At 37.8% G+C, this 14,587-nt stretch overlaps 1 protein-coding gene across 1 annotated transcript in view; it reads right to left on the bottom strand.

Moving 5' to 3' along the window:
- Positions 1 to 14,587, bottom strand: part of Epg5 (ectopic P-granules 5 autophagy tethering factor) — a 99,636-nt gene that overhangs the window by 32,691 nt on the left and 52,358 nt on the right. Inside the window, exons 24-27 of the mRNA XM_026398607.2 lie at positions 12,657 to 12,780; positions 9,308 to 9,452; positions 5,391 to 5,562; positions 3,807 to 3,969 (exon numbers count right to left, since the gene is read on the bottom strand). Of these exons, the coding sequence (XP_026254392.2) occupies positions 3,807 to 3,969; positions 5,391 to 5,562; positions 9,308 to 9,452; positions 12,657 to 12,780 (604 nt within the window). The remainder of the gene's footprint in view (positions 1 to 3,806; positions 3,970 to 5,390; positions 5,563 to 9,307; positions 9,453 to 12,656; positions 12,781 to 14,587) is intronic.

The raw sequence follows: 14,587 nt of genomic DNA, 5'->3' as shown, positions 1-14,587 counted from the left end.
TTCCCAAAGAGTTTGGTCAGGCAGGGGAAGAAAAAAGAGCAAGAGACTGCAAGAGCACTATGGCACACGCTGCCATGCATGGAGGGAACATCTCAACCCAACAGAGGACTCAGGAAGACCTCAAGGGTTTGCACCAAGTACTCAAGGCTGAGCAGGAGGTCGGGAACATGAGGTAGGAGGGGGACAGAGACAGCTTATGCATAAGGACAATATATATCATGTTTGAAGAATGGAGAAGGCCTAAGTGGGTAGAAAATAGAATGTCTGGGAAGTAAACATAGAGCCACAGCAAAAGATCAAGAACCAGTTATGAAGGGCTCTGCAGTCTTGATCCTGCTAGATACTGGACAGCCAATGGGGGGCTTTGGCCTGGAAATGTGATCATATCTGTGTTTAAAGAGTTGAATGGGAAAGGGAGATGAGGAGAGGCTCTGGGCCAGGAGCCTGATGCAACAATGCAGGGGAGAAGTGAGGTGGGCCTAGCATGAGGCAATGGCAATGGCCATGACGAAAAGGGAATCAATTTAAATCCACATCAAAAGCCGAAGTAATATATTTTGGGAAGCAACTAGATGATACTAAAGCTGGGTCTCCATCTGGGAGATCAGGTAGGCAAAGTTACAGGAAGAACAGGTTTGGAGAGTAAAGATGTGATCAAGATCCGTGAGGGACCTATGGAATTTGAGGTATCCATAGAAAGTTCAGGTAGACTGTAAGTAGGCAGGTGGAAATCAAGATCTGGAACTCAGAAGAGAATTCTGGGGTAGGATCATCAATATATGGCAACTGATCTTTAATCTCTGAGGGTCATGCACTACTCAGGATCTATGAATTCTCCAAAAAAAAAAAATTCACTTTCAGGAACTGCACCAAATCTCTACAGACCATTCACAGACCTCAGATTAAGACTAGCACAGGGGTGGGGGTTGTGGCTCAGTGGTAGAGCACTTGCCTAGCTTGTGTGAGGCACTGGGTTCAATCTCCAGCACCACATAAAAATAAACAAATAAAAAATAAAGTACTGTGTCCATCTACAACTAAAAAAAAAAAAAAAAAAAAAGCACAGTTAATGAAAGTAGATGATGGCATATGAAGAACGGTATCAGGAGTAGAACCAAGCACAACTGGCAACCTAAGGGCTGAACTGAGGAAGATAATCCCTGGAAAATGAGATGTGATTTAAGAGGACTCGAAGAGACCTCATGAAGTTCATTATCACCAGATGATAGATATTAAACAGAATCAAACACTGAATATAGCTATGAAGTGGACACTGGACACAAACGTGTACATAGAGGGATAAACTTTTATATATAAAAATATCAAAATCCATCTTTTATAGAACATGATAGTTTCATCATGAGTTGTAAACATTCATAATTCACCCTCCCCGTTCTCCACTAACACCTTGCTTCCCTAAACTAAGTTATCCACAACCAAAGTTATCCATTTGGGTAATGGGTGGCTTTAGGTCTGAGTACAATCTCTGACCAAAATTAGAGTAACACCAATTGACTTGCAAAGATAATGCCCAACCTTCATGGCTAGGCGTTCAACTTTTCTTCTACCTTGCTCTTAGGTATTAGTGAATACACAAAATAATAATTTTATCTTCAATTCATAGAAGTATCAGTCAGCAACACTGTCCAAGACAGCCAGGACAGCCTCAATTAGCAATTACTTCATAACTTTCTAGAGACATCTTTTTTTTTCTTCCTCGTTGGTACTGGGGACTGAACCCAGAGGTACTCTACTTCTGAACTACATCCCTAGCCTTTTTTATTTTGAGACAGAATCTCACTAAGTTGTCTAGGCTGGCCACAAGTAGCTGGAGTATGTGCCACTGCAACCAGTTAATAAAAATCTTTTTTAAGTCTAAGATATAAAAGCTATTTACTGTCTTCAAGTTTTTAATTCCTCTGGCATATCTGCATTATTGGACAATGTATTTCTTAACTTTAGATGCATACTACTATTGTTGACACTGAACTCCTAGGGTCCATCAGTGAAGGTTATCAAGCTTCTGGATCTTTCCAAACTGAAGTCAATGTCAGAGTTCTGAGCAAAAAAGTAAGGATACCAGAAAACTAAAACTTGCTTTAAAAAAACTTGAATATCTATAATGGTTTATGACCACAAACCATAGCAAAATTTTTTGAATTATTTCAAATTAAAACAAATAAACAAACAAACAAAAAAACCCTCCTTATCCCTCTTGTCCTTTTTACGTTTTTCTCACCTCTTTTTACAAGCAATATTAGCAACTGCCAATTATTCTTTCTAGAACAGAAAACACAAGTATTTCAGTGTGTCTGTAAAAACAGACAAGGCAAGTCACCGGCAGGCCTGGGGATATAGCTCCTTGGCCTGCCTGGTAGTATTTTCCACTGTATACCCTGAAAACCAACAGCTAGACCGATATTCTTCTTTGACTGGGGCAGCAAATATTTACAACTCTTCAGAGCAAGTTATCAACCAGAATTAGTACTTATCTTACTAGTCACTGAAAAAATACATTTTAGGAGAATTCCCTTCTCTATCTGGAACTAAAATCCTGGCAAAGATACAGTATGCAGTTTTAAAACATGGAAAAACACTGTATTTGTGAAGACATGGATTGATAATAAGATCCTCCCCTTGTGTTATAACCATATCTTCAGTTTTTCCCTCCAGCTCAAACTGCATTCTAAGTTGACAGACTTTTCTTCCAGTTTTATTAGTTTAGCAAGTGATCCTTCCTAAATACCTCTACCTTGGTCTTACCACAGTATTAGAAACCGGGAAAAATTACACTCAAAGAAAACTAGCTTTACAAAGCACCTGGCCAAAGAGAACTTAATTTCAAGAGCCTCACGTGTTTATAATAAAATGCAGAAAAATAAGCTGGACTCATCTTTCCTGCCAGGTCAAATTTCTTAACTTTAAATGCATAAAACTGTGATTTAAAAAAAATCAGGTAATAACAAATACAGTAAGCATAAGAGATTATTTCAGAAAAAAACATTTTAGAGAAAACAGTCTCCCATGGAAATTGATGCAAGGTAAACAACAGGTAAAATGCAGATCTAATAAAAAGGTAAGCAAAACAAACTGCCCTTGATTTCCAAAAATAAACAAAGAAGAGATATTTTGTGTTAATAGGGTTCAGGCAGCAGGCAGTGTCTATCTCTAAATATTTCTTTTCCAGCTCAGAAAATACTGAATTCATTTTTAGCATCAATGAAAGATGAGCAAGAAGTGCAAGAAGTGCAAGAAGGCAAATGAAACATATAGTTTATAAAGTCACATGTCTGTCTCTCACGGCCTGTTGGCAAGCTACACCCAACTGACTTGCTGGCTCTGTCCTTCCCATATTGGTCCTCAGGAGTTCCCTACTGTCTTTGGTATCAGCCACAGAGCTGTCATAGCTCACACCAACCTTTCCACTATTCCACAAAACAGGTGGAATGGACTGATCTACTAATACACTGATCTAGTCACTGGCCTCTAGTGACTTCATGGCAATTCCATCCCCATATTTTCTAACTGAATCCAAACTAGCATCATTGAAATATTTTGAGGATCAGTTTAAGCCCATCTTCACAATGATTCTACATTTCTATGAATTCATATTTGAATATCCTATAGTACTCATGTACTCAAAGAAATGTGTGTGATTAGCTCTGTGTGTTCTCACTCCCCCTAAAACTATGAAATGTTTCAGGCGCAAATCATACACTATTGTTCTTTCAATTTTTTCAACAATGTATCAATATTGGCAATTCAATTAAAATTCTCTATATTACAAAGAATATAAACAATCCTACCTGAACTGTTACAACTGCTGCTCCCTGGCATTTCTTACCACTGCTGCCTCTACACTCCAAATGCAGTGTGGTCTGTTCTTCTCGATTCATGTACTGTTTGGGCATTATATCCAACAGCTCACCATCCAGGGCAACCTGCTGAGACTCCCGAAGAGCTGCAGTTCTAAAAAATACCACCAGAAGGTAAAAGAAAGTCTTCGGGAAGGTTCTATGAAAAGTGATAAAGGCTTCCAGCTACCCCAGCTGGTACTATAACATAAAACAATTAACAAGAAGACAAAAGGTATATGTGCCATGGCTTGGCCAAACCAACTCCTAGCAGACCAACTGACCAGAAAGATAAGAAACAAGAGAAAAAAAGAAAAAGCATTCTGGTAAAGTGGCACAACTTTTTACTCAAACAAATCTCCAGTTAGAATATGTTGTATATTGATATGGCTTTTAAAATAGACCCTGAAATATACAAGAACAAAGAAGACCTCTAATTTATTCATGCTAAAGGAGTGCCTTTGGGCTGGGGCTATAGCTCAGTGGCAGAGCACTTGCCTAGCGTGTGTGAGGCACTGGGTTCAATCCTTAGCATCACATAAAAATAAACAAAAATAATCAAGGCATTCTGTCCATCTACAACTAGAAAAAAAACTTTTTTAAAAAAGAATGCCTTAATTTTAAGTAAAATAACATTGTTATTAGCAATTCAAACTGAAATATCAAAGACTTAAAAAAGCAAACTATGTATAGGGGATGTCAATACTGTTCTAACTGTATTTATTATTATGTTAATGGGCAGATGCACAAGTGTGCACACAACATTGGGATTAAAGTGTGCACAATAAATATTGGGATCAAATGGAGGCAAGAAAAAAAATCAATAAAAAATTGATTTATATGGGATTTGTAAAAATAAGGCTTATTTAGAAAGATGCTAGGAGAATGAAATTGACCAAATTATACTGTAATATTTATGTGCACATACAAATATATAACAATGAATCTTACTGTTGTGTATAATTTGCCAATAAAAAGGAAGAAAAGATCCACAAAAACAAAAATAAGGCTCATTTACTATTAATAAAAGAGACTTCTCCACATACGCTCCTTACAAGAATGTAAGCTAGCATCAAAACCTTGAACAGTGTATTCTGTGTCTACCATGTGAACTAAAAACACTGAAGGGCTTTCTCATGCGTCAACCAAGTGACTACGTCAATTTTCTAAAGAACAAAGAGTTCATAGAGCAAAGCGGTGACAAAAGAAAGCAAAACTCTTTTCATCCCCACTTCCAACACCATTTTCCAGTATCAGAAAGTCTCCTCAGGGAAGCATAAGAAAATCTTGGCCAATACTGCTGTCACTCAGAAGTGCCCCCACAGAAAATAAGTCAGATTGGCAGTCCACAAGAAAAGCAAACATAATTTCAACATGAAATTCAAAGACTTGTCAAGGCTCAGTTCACCAAGTGAACTGCCTGGGCCAGTCTGGTCAAATTACCTCACGGTGAGAATGCTCATGAGGTACTAAATCATCCAGGCTGGCAAGACAGCCAAGCCCGGGAGCATGACCCCAGAGGGCACGTGGTCTTACCTGGCCTGCTGTTGCAGCACATTCAGGTCTGTGCACACCAGTTGGGTAGTTTCCTTGTGACTCAGCAGGACGGTGGAGGAAATAACTGGCACAGGAGGCCTCATGGGATGCAGAACAAGGGGAGGTTGGGGAGCCTCGTGTTTCCGCAAGTTACTTAAGATCCTTTCTTTGGCTAAAAGAAAAAATATATTTACAAGGTAATGGGTACTAGTAAGTAGTACTATACCAAATGGTACAAAGCTGTGCTCTGTTACTTTATAAAGAATGCTAGAGATCCTCAGATTGGTTCCTTAAACCACAAGGAGCCATAAAAATCATTACTTTCTGGTTCTTGTGAGTTTTGAGTAAGCACACATGGGTCTAGTAACATTTTTGCGCCCCCCCCCCCCGCAAAAAAAAAAATAGCTTAATGCCACCATCCAAAGACACTTTGCAGGACAGGAGAAGAAGGAGTGAGCATTATGGAATAAAAACTAAGTGAAAAATCTAAAACTAATTCAAGATTTGAACAGCAGGGCTAGAAGTATAAAAGATAAAATGAAGGAAGACATGGGCATAAAATCCAAAAGCACCCATGTTTATGCAGTCACAGAGTCAGTTTGTCACTTATTCATTCACTCACTCAGCAAATGCTCTGATAGTCCAAATAAGCTGCCCAGTTCCATACAAAAGAAATAAAGGTGAATCCATACCAAGCAGTTCTGCACTAGATCATACATGGTCCCAGACTGATTAATAAAATTCAAAAATCTGATATTTCTTGCACTTAATATGGAATAGTATCTATAGTATGTGTCTAATAAATTTACCTCCTCTTCCTCTCTGCACCTTGCTATATACATACCAACAGCAGGTGGAACTGAGAACACTAGGAAAACTGCTGTTATACACCAGTTTGGGGATAAAAACTGTAATAGTAAAGTTATCAGAGGAGAGAGGTCAAGGAAACTTCAGATCAGTAAGTCAACAGTAGTTAAGCAACGTCTGTGGATTTCCAATCTCATTCCAGATGTAACATTCAACTTTCTATTCTTTTTTTTTCTTTTTTTTATTGGTTGTTCAAAACATTACAAAGCTCTTGACATATCATATTTCATACATTAGATTCAAGTTGGTTATGAACTCCCAATTTTACCCCAAATACAGATTGCAGAATCACATCAACTTTCTATTCTTGTTGAGAAAAATCAAGGAAAATTTAATGGCCATAATTTTACTTGGCAGAAGGAGACTTGTATTGTTTATACCCCAAACAGATGAAAGTTAACATTCCAAAAGGATCAAGCACAGCACTGTCCTTTGTAACTGGTGTTTTTCCACTAGAACCACCACTCTTTGCACAGATGTGACAAAGCTGGACAGTCATCATTGGATAAGACTTGTGACCATCTGTGTTAGAGTTTCTTTCAAACAACATTACAGGTCATGACTCTAAAAGACAAATTGGGGGCCCTTTCAACCCAATAAAACTTACCATGAAAGAAAAATTAAGGAAATATTTTAAATACAAAATAAAAGAGAAAAAAATTAAAATTCAGGGTATATGTTGGACCACAACTGAAAAAATTTTCAATCCAAGAAAATAGGTCAAGAAATATAAATCAGTGTCATAAGTATGCTCGTCAAATTTTTCCTACAACCATAACCACAAGTTCAATCATTGATATAATCATCACCTAATCTGCTCTCCTTTGAAAAAAACCTGAAAGTTATTATTCAGAAACACAGGCCCCAATTTTGTTTAGAACTTCAACCTGTACTGATGGTCAGAAACAAGAAGTAGGAATATTATTAAGTGGTGAACAGAAAGGTCTCAGGAGCCAGACAGCTATCAGAATTCCTAGATGTGGCCCATGTAGGCAAGTTACCCAACAACCATCCTACACTTGGGTTGTTTCTCTGCTTAACAAGGAACACTCAAACTGGACTAATATGAGGACTGAGTTAATACACATAAAGTACTAGGACGGTGGCCAAAACCAACTAACTTATTGTATTAACTCTAGAAAAGACAATTAGCCTTTTAGGGCAGTATTGGGGTACCAATGAAAGCATTACAGACACACAGGCATGAACAGAGAGCATTTACTAGTTTCCAGATCTAAACACATGTTCATTCTTCTCATCTAACTTTCAGGAGTAGAAAATGAAAATCTGAATAGTTAGGTGGAAGGCCATTTTCAAACCTTCCTCTATATATCTTCCTATACTGCTTTTCTTTTCTCCCTCCCCCTCCCCCTCTCCCTCTCCCACTCTCTTTGGTACCAGGGAAACCCAGGGGTGCTTTACCACTGAGATACATCCCTAAGCCCTTTTTAAATTTTTTTGTAGGGGCACGAGTAACCAAGGATTGAACTCAGGGGCAGTTGGCGGCTGAGTTACATCCCTAGCCCTTTTTTGTATTTTATTTAGGGACAGGTCTTGCTGAGTTGCTTAGCACCTCACTTTTGCTGAAGTTGGCTCTGAACTCTCAATCCTCCTGTCTCAGCCTCCTGAGCCACTGGAATTACAGGTGTACACCACCTTAATTTATTTGAGATAGGGTATCACTAAGATGCTGAGGGCCTCAATAAGGTGTTAAGGCTGGCCTTGAACTTGCAATCCTCGTGTCTCAGCTTCCCAAGTTGCTGGGATTACAGACATGTACCACCATGTCTGGCTTGCTTTTTTGTTTTTTGTTTTTTTTTTCCAATGAGCACATAACTGTTATAAGCAGAAAAAAATTATTATTATTATTATTATTATTATTATTATTATTATTAATTTCAGGGAAAAAAGCAAAGGAAAAAGATGTTGGAGAGAAATTTTTTGAAGTATTAGATAAGACTGTCAGCACCTTCATTTTGCAAAGCTTAAGCCCAGAGAGGTTCTATTTTTGCTTTTCACACACCTAACAAGCTGTTTGAAGCAGAGCTGAAATAAGAGGAATAAGAGAGGTTTTTTGTTTATTTTCTTTTGCCTTTTTCTGAATCACTTCAGTATTCTATTATACTATATATTATAATATTTTGGGCAACAATTGTATTTATAATTTTACTTTTATGTTCTATATTTTAAAAACATTCAGCAATTAACATTAACGTGTAAGTCAACTATAATCTTCTATAATTTTGTTAATGAAATACATCAACAACTTTATAAGTTAAATAGGCTTTTGGTAGCCCAGCATAGAAAACTGATAACTTATAACATCCTCTAGAAACAATAGTAGACAATTCTGGAAATGTGTGGTCTATTTGAATGGTATAGGTTCTGGGTTCAGAAAAAAAGTATAAAAGAAAAACAGACTTTTGAATACTAAAACTATAAACCTACAATAATTACATTTGAAGTTGCATTTTACACATAGTTTCCTAAGTAAATTGAAATTTCTTTTTAAAGCATCAAAAAAGAAATGAATCATGAGCATCCCAGCTTCCTTTCCAGCTAAGTTCAGCCCTGTGTCTCAGTTTGGGGCAATGAGATATAACTGGAAAGTCTGAGATTCTTGAAAGAGTTTTTTTAAGAAAGATTTCCCGTTCTGCTGATTGGAATGTGAATGTGAAGCGGACAGTTAAGCATAAACAGCCATCCTGAACTGGAAGTGGATGCCATCTGTGCAAACAGTGGGATAGCAGGTCCTTGAAAGCTTGCAGGGGTCATGAGCCCACCCTACTGCTCTCAACTGCCTGCCTCCAAACTTCTTCTATGTGAGAGAAATGAAAATCTCTACCCAAAGAGATTTAAGTAATTTCTGGTTTGGATTCTCATTTGCAGCCTAACCTAGTCCTTAGTGGTCCTAAGTTAACATTAAACTCAAAAGCAATTCTCACCAGAGGGATAAAAGTATGGAAAAGGTAATCCTCAATGACTCTGATGCAATCATTCATTCAGTCAGTCAGTCAGTCTTTAAAGGGGCTGATGATAATAAAACTCACCCAACAAAGGATCAGTGAAGTCCAGCTGTGCCGACAAGCTGCAGGGTATGGAATGGGATTCGAGCTTGGCCTGCATCCACACACCAACAGTTTCCTGGAACTCATGATAGATACGTTCCATGTTCAAATACTCCATCCACAGATCCTGGAATAAAACCATAGTACTTGAATTCTGACAAACTATTATTCACATATAAAACTATACATTTAACTATAAAGTGAACCAGTAAATTTCAATATGAGATGGTCAACTTCAAATTCTCTAGCATTAGGATAGACTGCATTTTAAATGGTCTCTAATAATGTTAGCAATATTTGCAACTTCTTTTTTAAAATTGTACCAAGATTAAAAAAATAACTTTTTGCCAGGGGTGATAGTGCATGATTGCAATCCCAATGACTCAGGAGGCCAAGGCAGGAGGACTGCAAGTTCAATGTGAGCCTTGACAATTTAGCAAGACCCTGTCTCAAAATACACAATTATAAAACATAACTGGGGGTATAGCTCAGTGACACAATGCCCCTGGTTTCAATCCTCAGTACCACAGGGGGGTGGAAAAAAAGACCAGGTATATAGGTTGGTGCCAGAGTGCCACTGCAACCAATCCCCAGCACCAAAAAATAAATTTTAAAATTTTTATCACATTGAGGTAAGAAAAAGTTTGAACAGATAGATGACTAGATATTTGATAGTAAGAAATTATTAATATTTTCTAGACATAAATGCTATTGGGTTATTTTATCTTTATCTTTTAAAAAAAACCTTTATGTATCAAATGACCTCTAAGTTTACCTCCAAGATAATATGGTAGAGAGAGTAGATGGGCTATAGAGAAAACTAGACACATGAAGGGAGGGGGAAAAGGGCATATCTATTACGTTATTCTATTTTTCTTGATGGCAGAATTTACTCATAAAAAAAATAAAATAAATAAGTAGATAAAATGAGAAAAAACAGACTCTAGTATTTTCTTTCCATATTTCAGTGGGCTATCTTGCATATTCTGAACTATATTTCTTTACTTTGGGGATCGTCACATATTAGAATGGTGGGCTACCCTGAACAACAATAAAAATGTCAGATAATAATACACACTAATGATGACTTCAAACAGCATAGCAAGTAATCAAACATGATATGGTTTTGTAGACAATGATCTCCTTGCCCCCCTCATTAAGTGTTCCACAGTCCCAAGGATCCCTCTAATCCTAAAAATGTACTGGCTTCTTAATAAGCCACTGTTATCAAATACTAAATCATTATTTCTAAACTAAGCACAGGACAAGGCATTCCAGGATCAGAGAAGAAGCTCCAAAGTAATCCTGCACCCAATCAAGTCCTGTCTGCACCTGGACTGTTGCAGATCCTCCTGCTATGTAGACAACGCATCTCCTATCAATACCATCACCAGGTCACCCTGTCCATCTCTGCACTAAATAACTGTTGACAGAGACCGAAAGATTAAAGCAAATACTGGGAGTTACTGATGGGTAAACAAAAGACAATTCCAGGAATTTTAGTTACAGATTTAAAAAAACAAAAAAAGTTGCATATTAAATGGTAAGCAAAAACTAAAAAAAAAGAAAAGCAACTGATTGCAAATGCTAAGGAATAAGAATAAATGGGAAAGAACCAAGAAAGCTATGGTAAATTTTTTTTAAAAAATTAAAGCACCTATATTGTGCAAAGGTCTGGATAAGGACTTTGGATGTAGAATGTAAAGAAGAGATGAGCATGGAACAGCACTAAAAGGATTTGAGGCCACCATGATCTCAAATTTACTTTTCCTCTATCCCCAGCCTTATTTCTCTGGGCCCTTACATGTTATTTCTCAGAATTCCACCTGCAGTCCTCTGCTTAATCTAAACATTCTATCACTCTTAAACCCACGTTTCCCACCCAGGCTCATTCCTGAATTCTAGATCTGTATCTCCCCTCCAGGCCAAGTGCTTGTAATACAGCAGAATAAGAAGCTCTCTGAAGCCGTAGGCACTTCCTCTTACTACATTCCCTAACTTGGTAAATAGCATTTCTAACTGCCCAAGCTAGAAATTTTGGAGTTCTTGGGTAATTAACCCATCATAAAATCTACTGATTTTCCTCAATATATTTTTAATTCATCCATTTAATCACTGATGGGTTATTTCGATAGCTCTCCAAATAAATACTTCAGAAGAAGGCTGCTGAAGTGGCTCAGCAGGAGAGCTCTTGCCTAGCCTGCAAGAGACCCATCTATCCCCAGGGCTCATTTCATAGGTCTCCCACCACTGCAGCCCCTCTCTGCTTCCACAGCACCCTGCATTCCACTCCCAGTCTTGATCACAGACGTGATAAATGTTTAGGCCCCCATTTGACAAGAAGCTCCTTGTAAGCAGAGAGTATATCACATCTCTTTGTATCTTTGACATTAAACTTTTGGAATGTAGAAGGCATTCAGTAAGTACTCCTGGGAGAAAGGGAAGGAAAATAAAACAGCAGAAGCAACAGGAGAGGAAGTATTACACATTATGTGGAAGTGGGTAGGCTTAAGGGTCCAATGGCAAGCCTCTCAAATCTTAGAGGTTCTCAAATCACATTCCAACATTGGGGTCAATGCCCAATACAGTTCAGGCTCTAGAAGAAAGGATCCAGAATAGGTCAGACATGTCTCCCCCAACCTCAGCCCTATCTCAAGCTGGCCACAGAAGCTTCAAGAAACCAGAGATTAGAGGTTTGGTTCTGAAAAAGGATCAAAGACATCTTTGGGTGCCAGAAAGAAAACAGCTTAGGACACACAGAGACTAGAATCAAGTGGTTCTAGAAAGGACACCAAGAAATAAACCTCTTCAAAGACAAAGGTGAGCTCCTCATCTCCTCCCTGCAACTGATCGCCTGTGTAACTTATGAATGCTTAAAATTCTTTCCACTAATGGCTGGGCATATAGCTTGATGGTAGAATATTTGCCAAGTATGCATAAGGTCCTGGGCTCAATCCTGAACTGCAAAAAATAAAAATATTTTTAAACTTTCCCTGAGCTTTTTTATGGTAGAGATGATTGCTTAAAAGTGTTCTGCTGCTGACAATTTAAAATAAAAAAGAATACAAACAGTCAAAGAAAGATATGTAGAAGTTGTAAAAAGCTCAAAAATGAGTTTAGGCCTCCAGGTGAAGTCACAGTGGGGCTACAGATTCAAAAGGGAATATCCTCTCAACACAATCACTTATACATTGAGAAAACCTACAGAAATAATGACCATTCCCATGACCACCCACTTCCATATCAATAAGTGGTTTCACCCTGAGATTGTAACTATGACTGGTTCAAATGACATTCAGAAATGCTCAACAAGACAATGCCATAGTTTCACCTGCTGATTCTGCATCACTTTTGCTAGCCTGTGAATATCATAATGCTTTGGTAGAGAAGGGATATAGGTATCTCCTTTTTGAAAATTTTCATCTTCTAGCCATAATATATATACATTGAAGAGCCTAAAAGATAAAAACATAAGTTATGTGAGGTTTTAAATGTTCAGATGAAGTTTGTTACATTGCTAAGACCTCTGGCACAAGTCTATCAGGGTAAAGAAAGCCCACAATCCAGAAAATATACCAAACAACCACCACCCCTCCCAAAAAACTCATGGTCCAGCAGTAGAGAACGTCCCCTATCATTAAAATCTGATGCAATAATTGCTAAAAAAAAAAAAAAAAAAAAAAAAAAAAAGGTCTAAAGGGGGGTCTTTGGGGTTAAACACAGTATACAGTATACAGAAAAAGTAACTGAAGGAGATGATTATACCACAGCCCTAGAATCTGAATTTGCAGCTTTGCTTTCCTGAACAATTCAGTCACAGTAAGCCCTAGTGTTTGGAAAAGTGAAAATAATATTCAAATGATCAAATTTTCTCTTTCAGAGAACTTTTGCATTGAAAGAACTTGCCAGCCAGAGACTCCATGGCCAGCTCCTGACTTGAGGAATTATAAATCAAACTCACTGCCATGTGTGCACCCTGTTCCCATTAAGAAGGAATAAACAAAGTCAGGCTTTAAAAAAAATTTTTTTAAAAAAACAACAACTTGATTTTCCAGTAAAAACTTTTTTAAAAATATAATTATGTTTCCTTTATTTTTGTTTTTACAAGGCACAAAGTCCACTAGCTAAGGTCACTGATATTCTGAGCAGTTGTTTCCATCAACAGAACTAGAAAAGTAGCTGGCACACACAAAAGACCAGAAATCAGCACGTGGCCATGCTCAGTGAAGTGGAAGACTACATCCTTTACCTCCAGGGCAGGGTGTCTAGAAGACAGACATGGAAGGCTGTGAGGGCCTTAAGGGAAGAGGTTAGTATGTGTGTAGTTCTCACTTCCAGTTTCTGACTCAGTGAGATAGATGGCCGCTTTATAAACACCACAGGGGGTGGATTTAAGAGAGACAGAAGGAGTATCAAAGTCTTTGTTGGCTGATCTGAAATGTTCAAAGAGATTAAGCCTGGTTTTTTAAAAAATGAGTTTTCCTTCATCCAAGCAAGGGGAAAATTATTTTGAAGGCTGAGAACAAATCCTGAGGGGCTAAGGTCAAGTAAGCCTGAGGCCTCAGTGCCAGATAAAATGCTGGCTTTCCCCACCAAGCTATTTTGTAGTCAGAGTTAATTATTAAGAGTCATTTTTATTAAGTCCTATTTATAAGATTAATATTTGGTTTATATTAAATTTACAGATGAAAGGTGAGGGAACAATGTGAATAAAACCCAAACCTACTTCCTAGTTCTCCAACCTCCCATTTTGATAAAATTTGACACCACCACTACCACCACCCCAGTGGATCCCTGAATCCCAAAGGGTGACTCTATGAACCACATTTATAGAGCCCAAACAGGGTCACTGATTTCTAAAGAGCACTTCTAGAAAGCTTTAGTTGTGTGCCTGCTATGATCAATTTCTTTTGGTTTATTTCTATTTTTACATGAAGAAACAGAAGAGAAAGAAAATAACATTGAACTTCATAAACACTGTAAGTGGAAAATGCAATGTCTTAAATAAAACTGTATTTAAAATTGGCAAAAAAAAAAAAAAAAAAAGAGAAATAGAAGAGGTTGTCAACACCGATTATCACTCAGACTCCTGCTATATCCAAGTGGCTGCATCACTTCTCTCTTGAGGAACATAAGGGAAAAACATTTCAATATGCCAATATGAATCAAAGCATGTGGATTCAATCTCACAGGAGTAAGAGTAACATCTAGAGACTGAACCACAGCTAACTGTGCCAGCCCAGGACCCACGCTGCAAAAAAA

Source organism: Urocitellus parryii, chromosome 13 (assembly GCF_045843805.1).
Source record: "Urocitellus parryii isolate mUroPar1 chromosome 13, mUroPar1.hap1, whole genome shotgun sequence".
Classification (NCBI taxonomy): Eukaryota; Metazoa; Chordata; class Mammalia; order Rodentia; family Sciuridae; genus Urocitellus; species Urocitellus parryii.
This window is presented reverse-complemented; position numbering and strand designations above follow the sequence as displayed.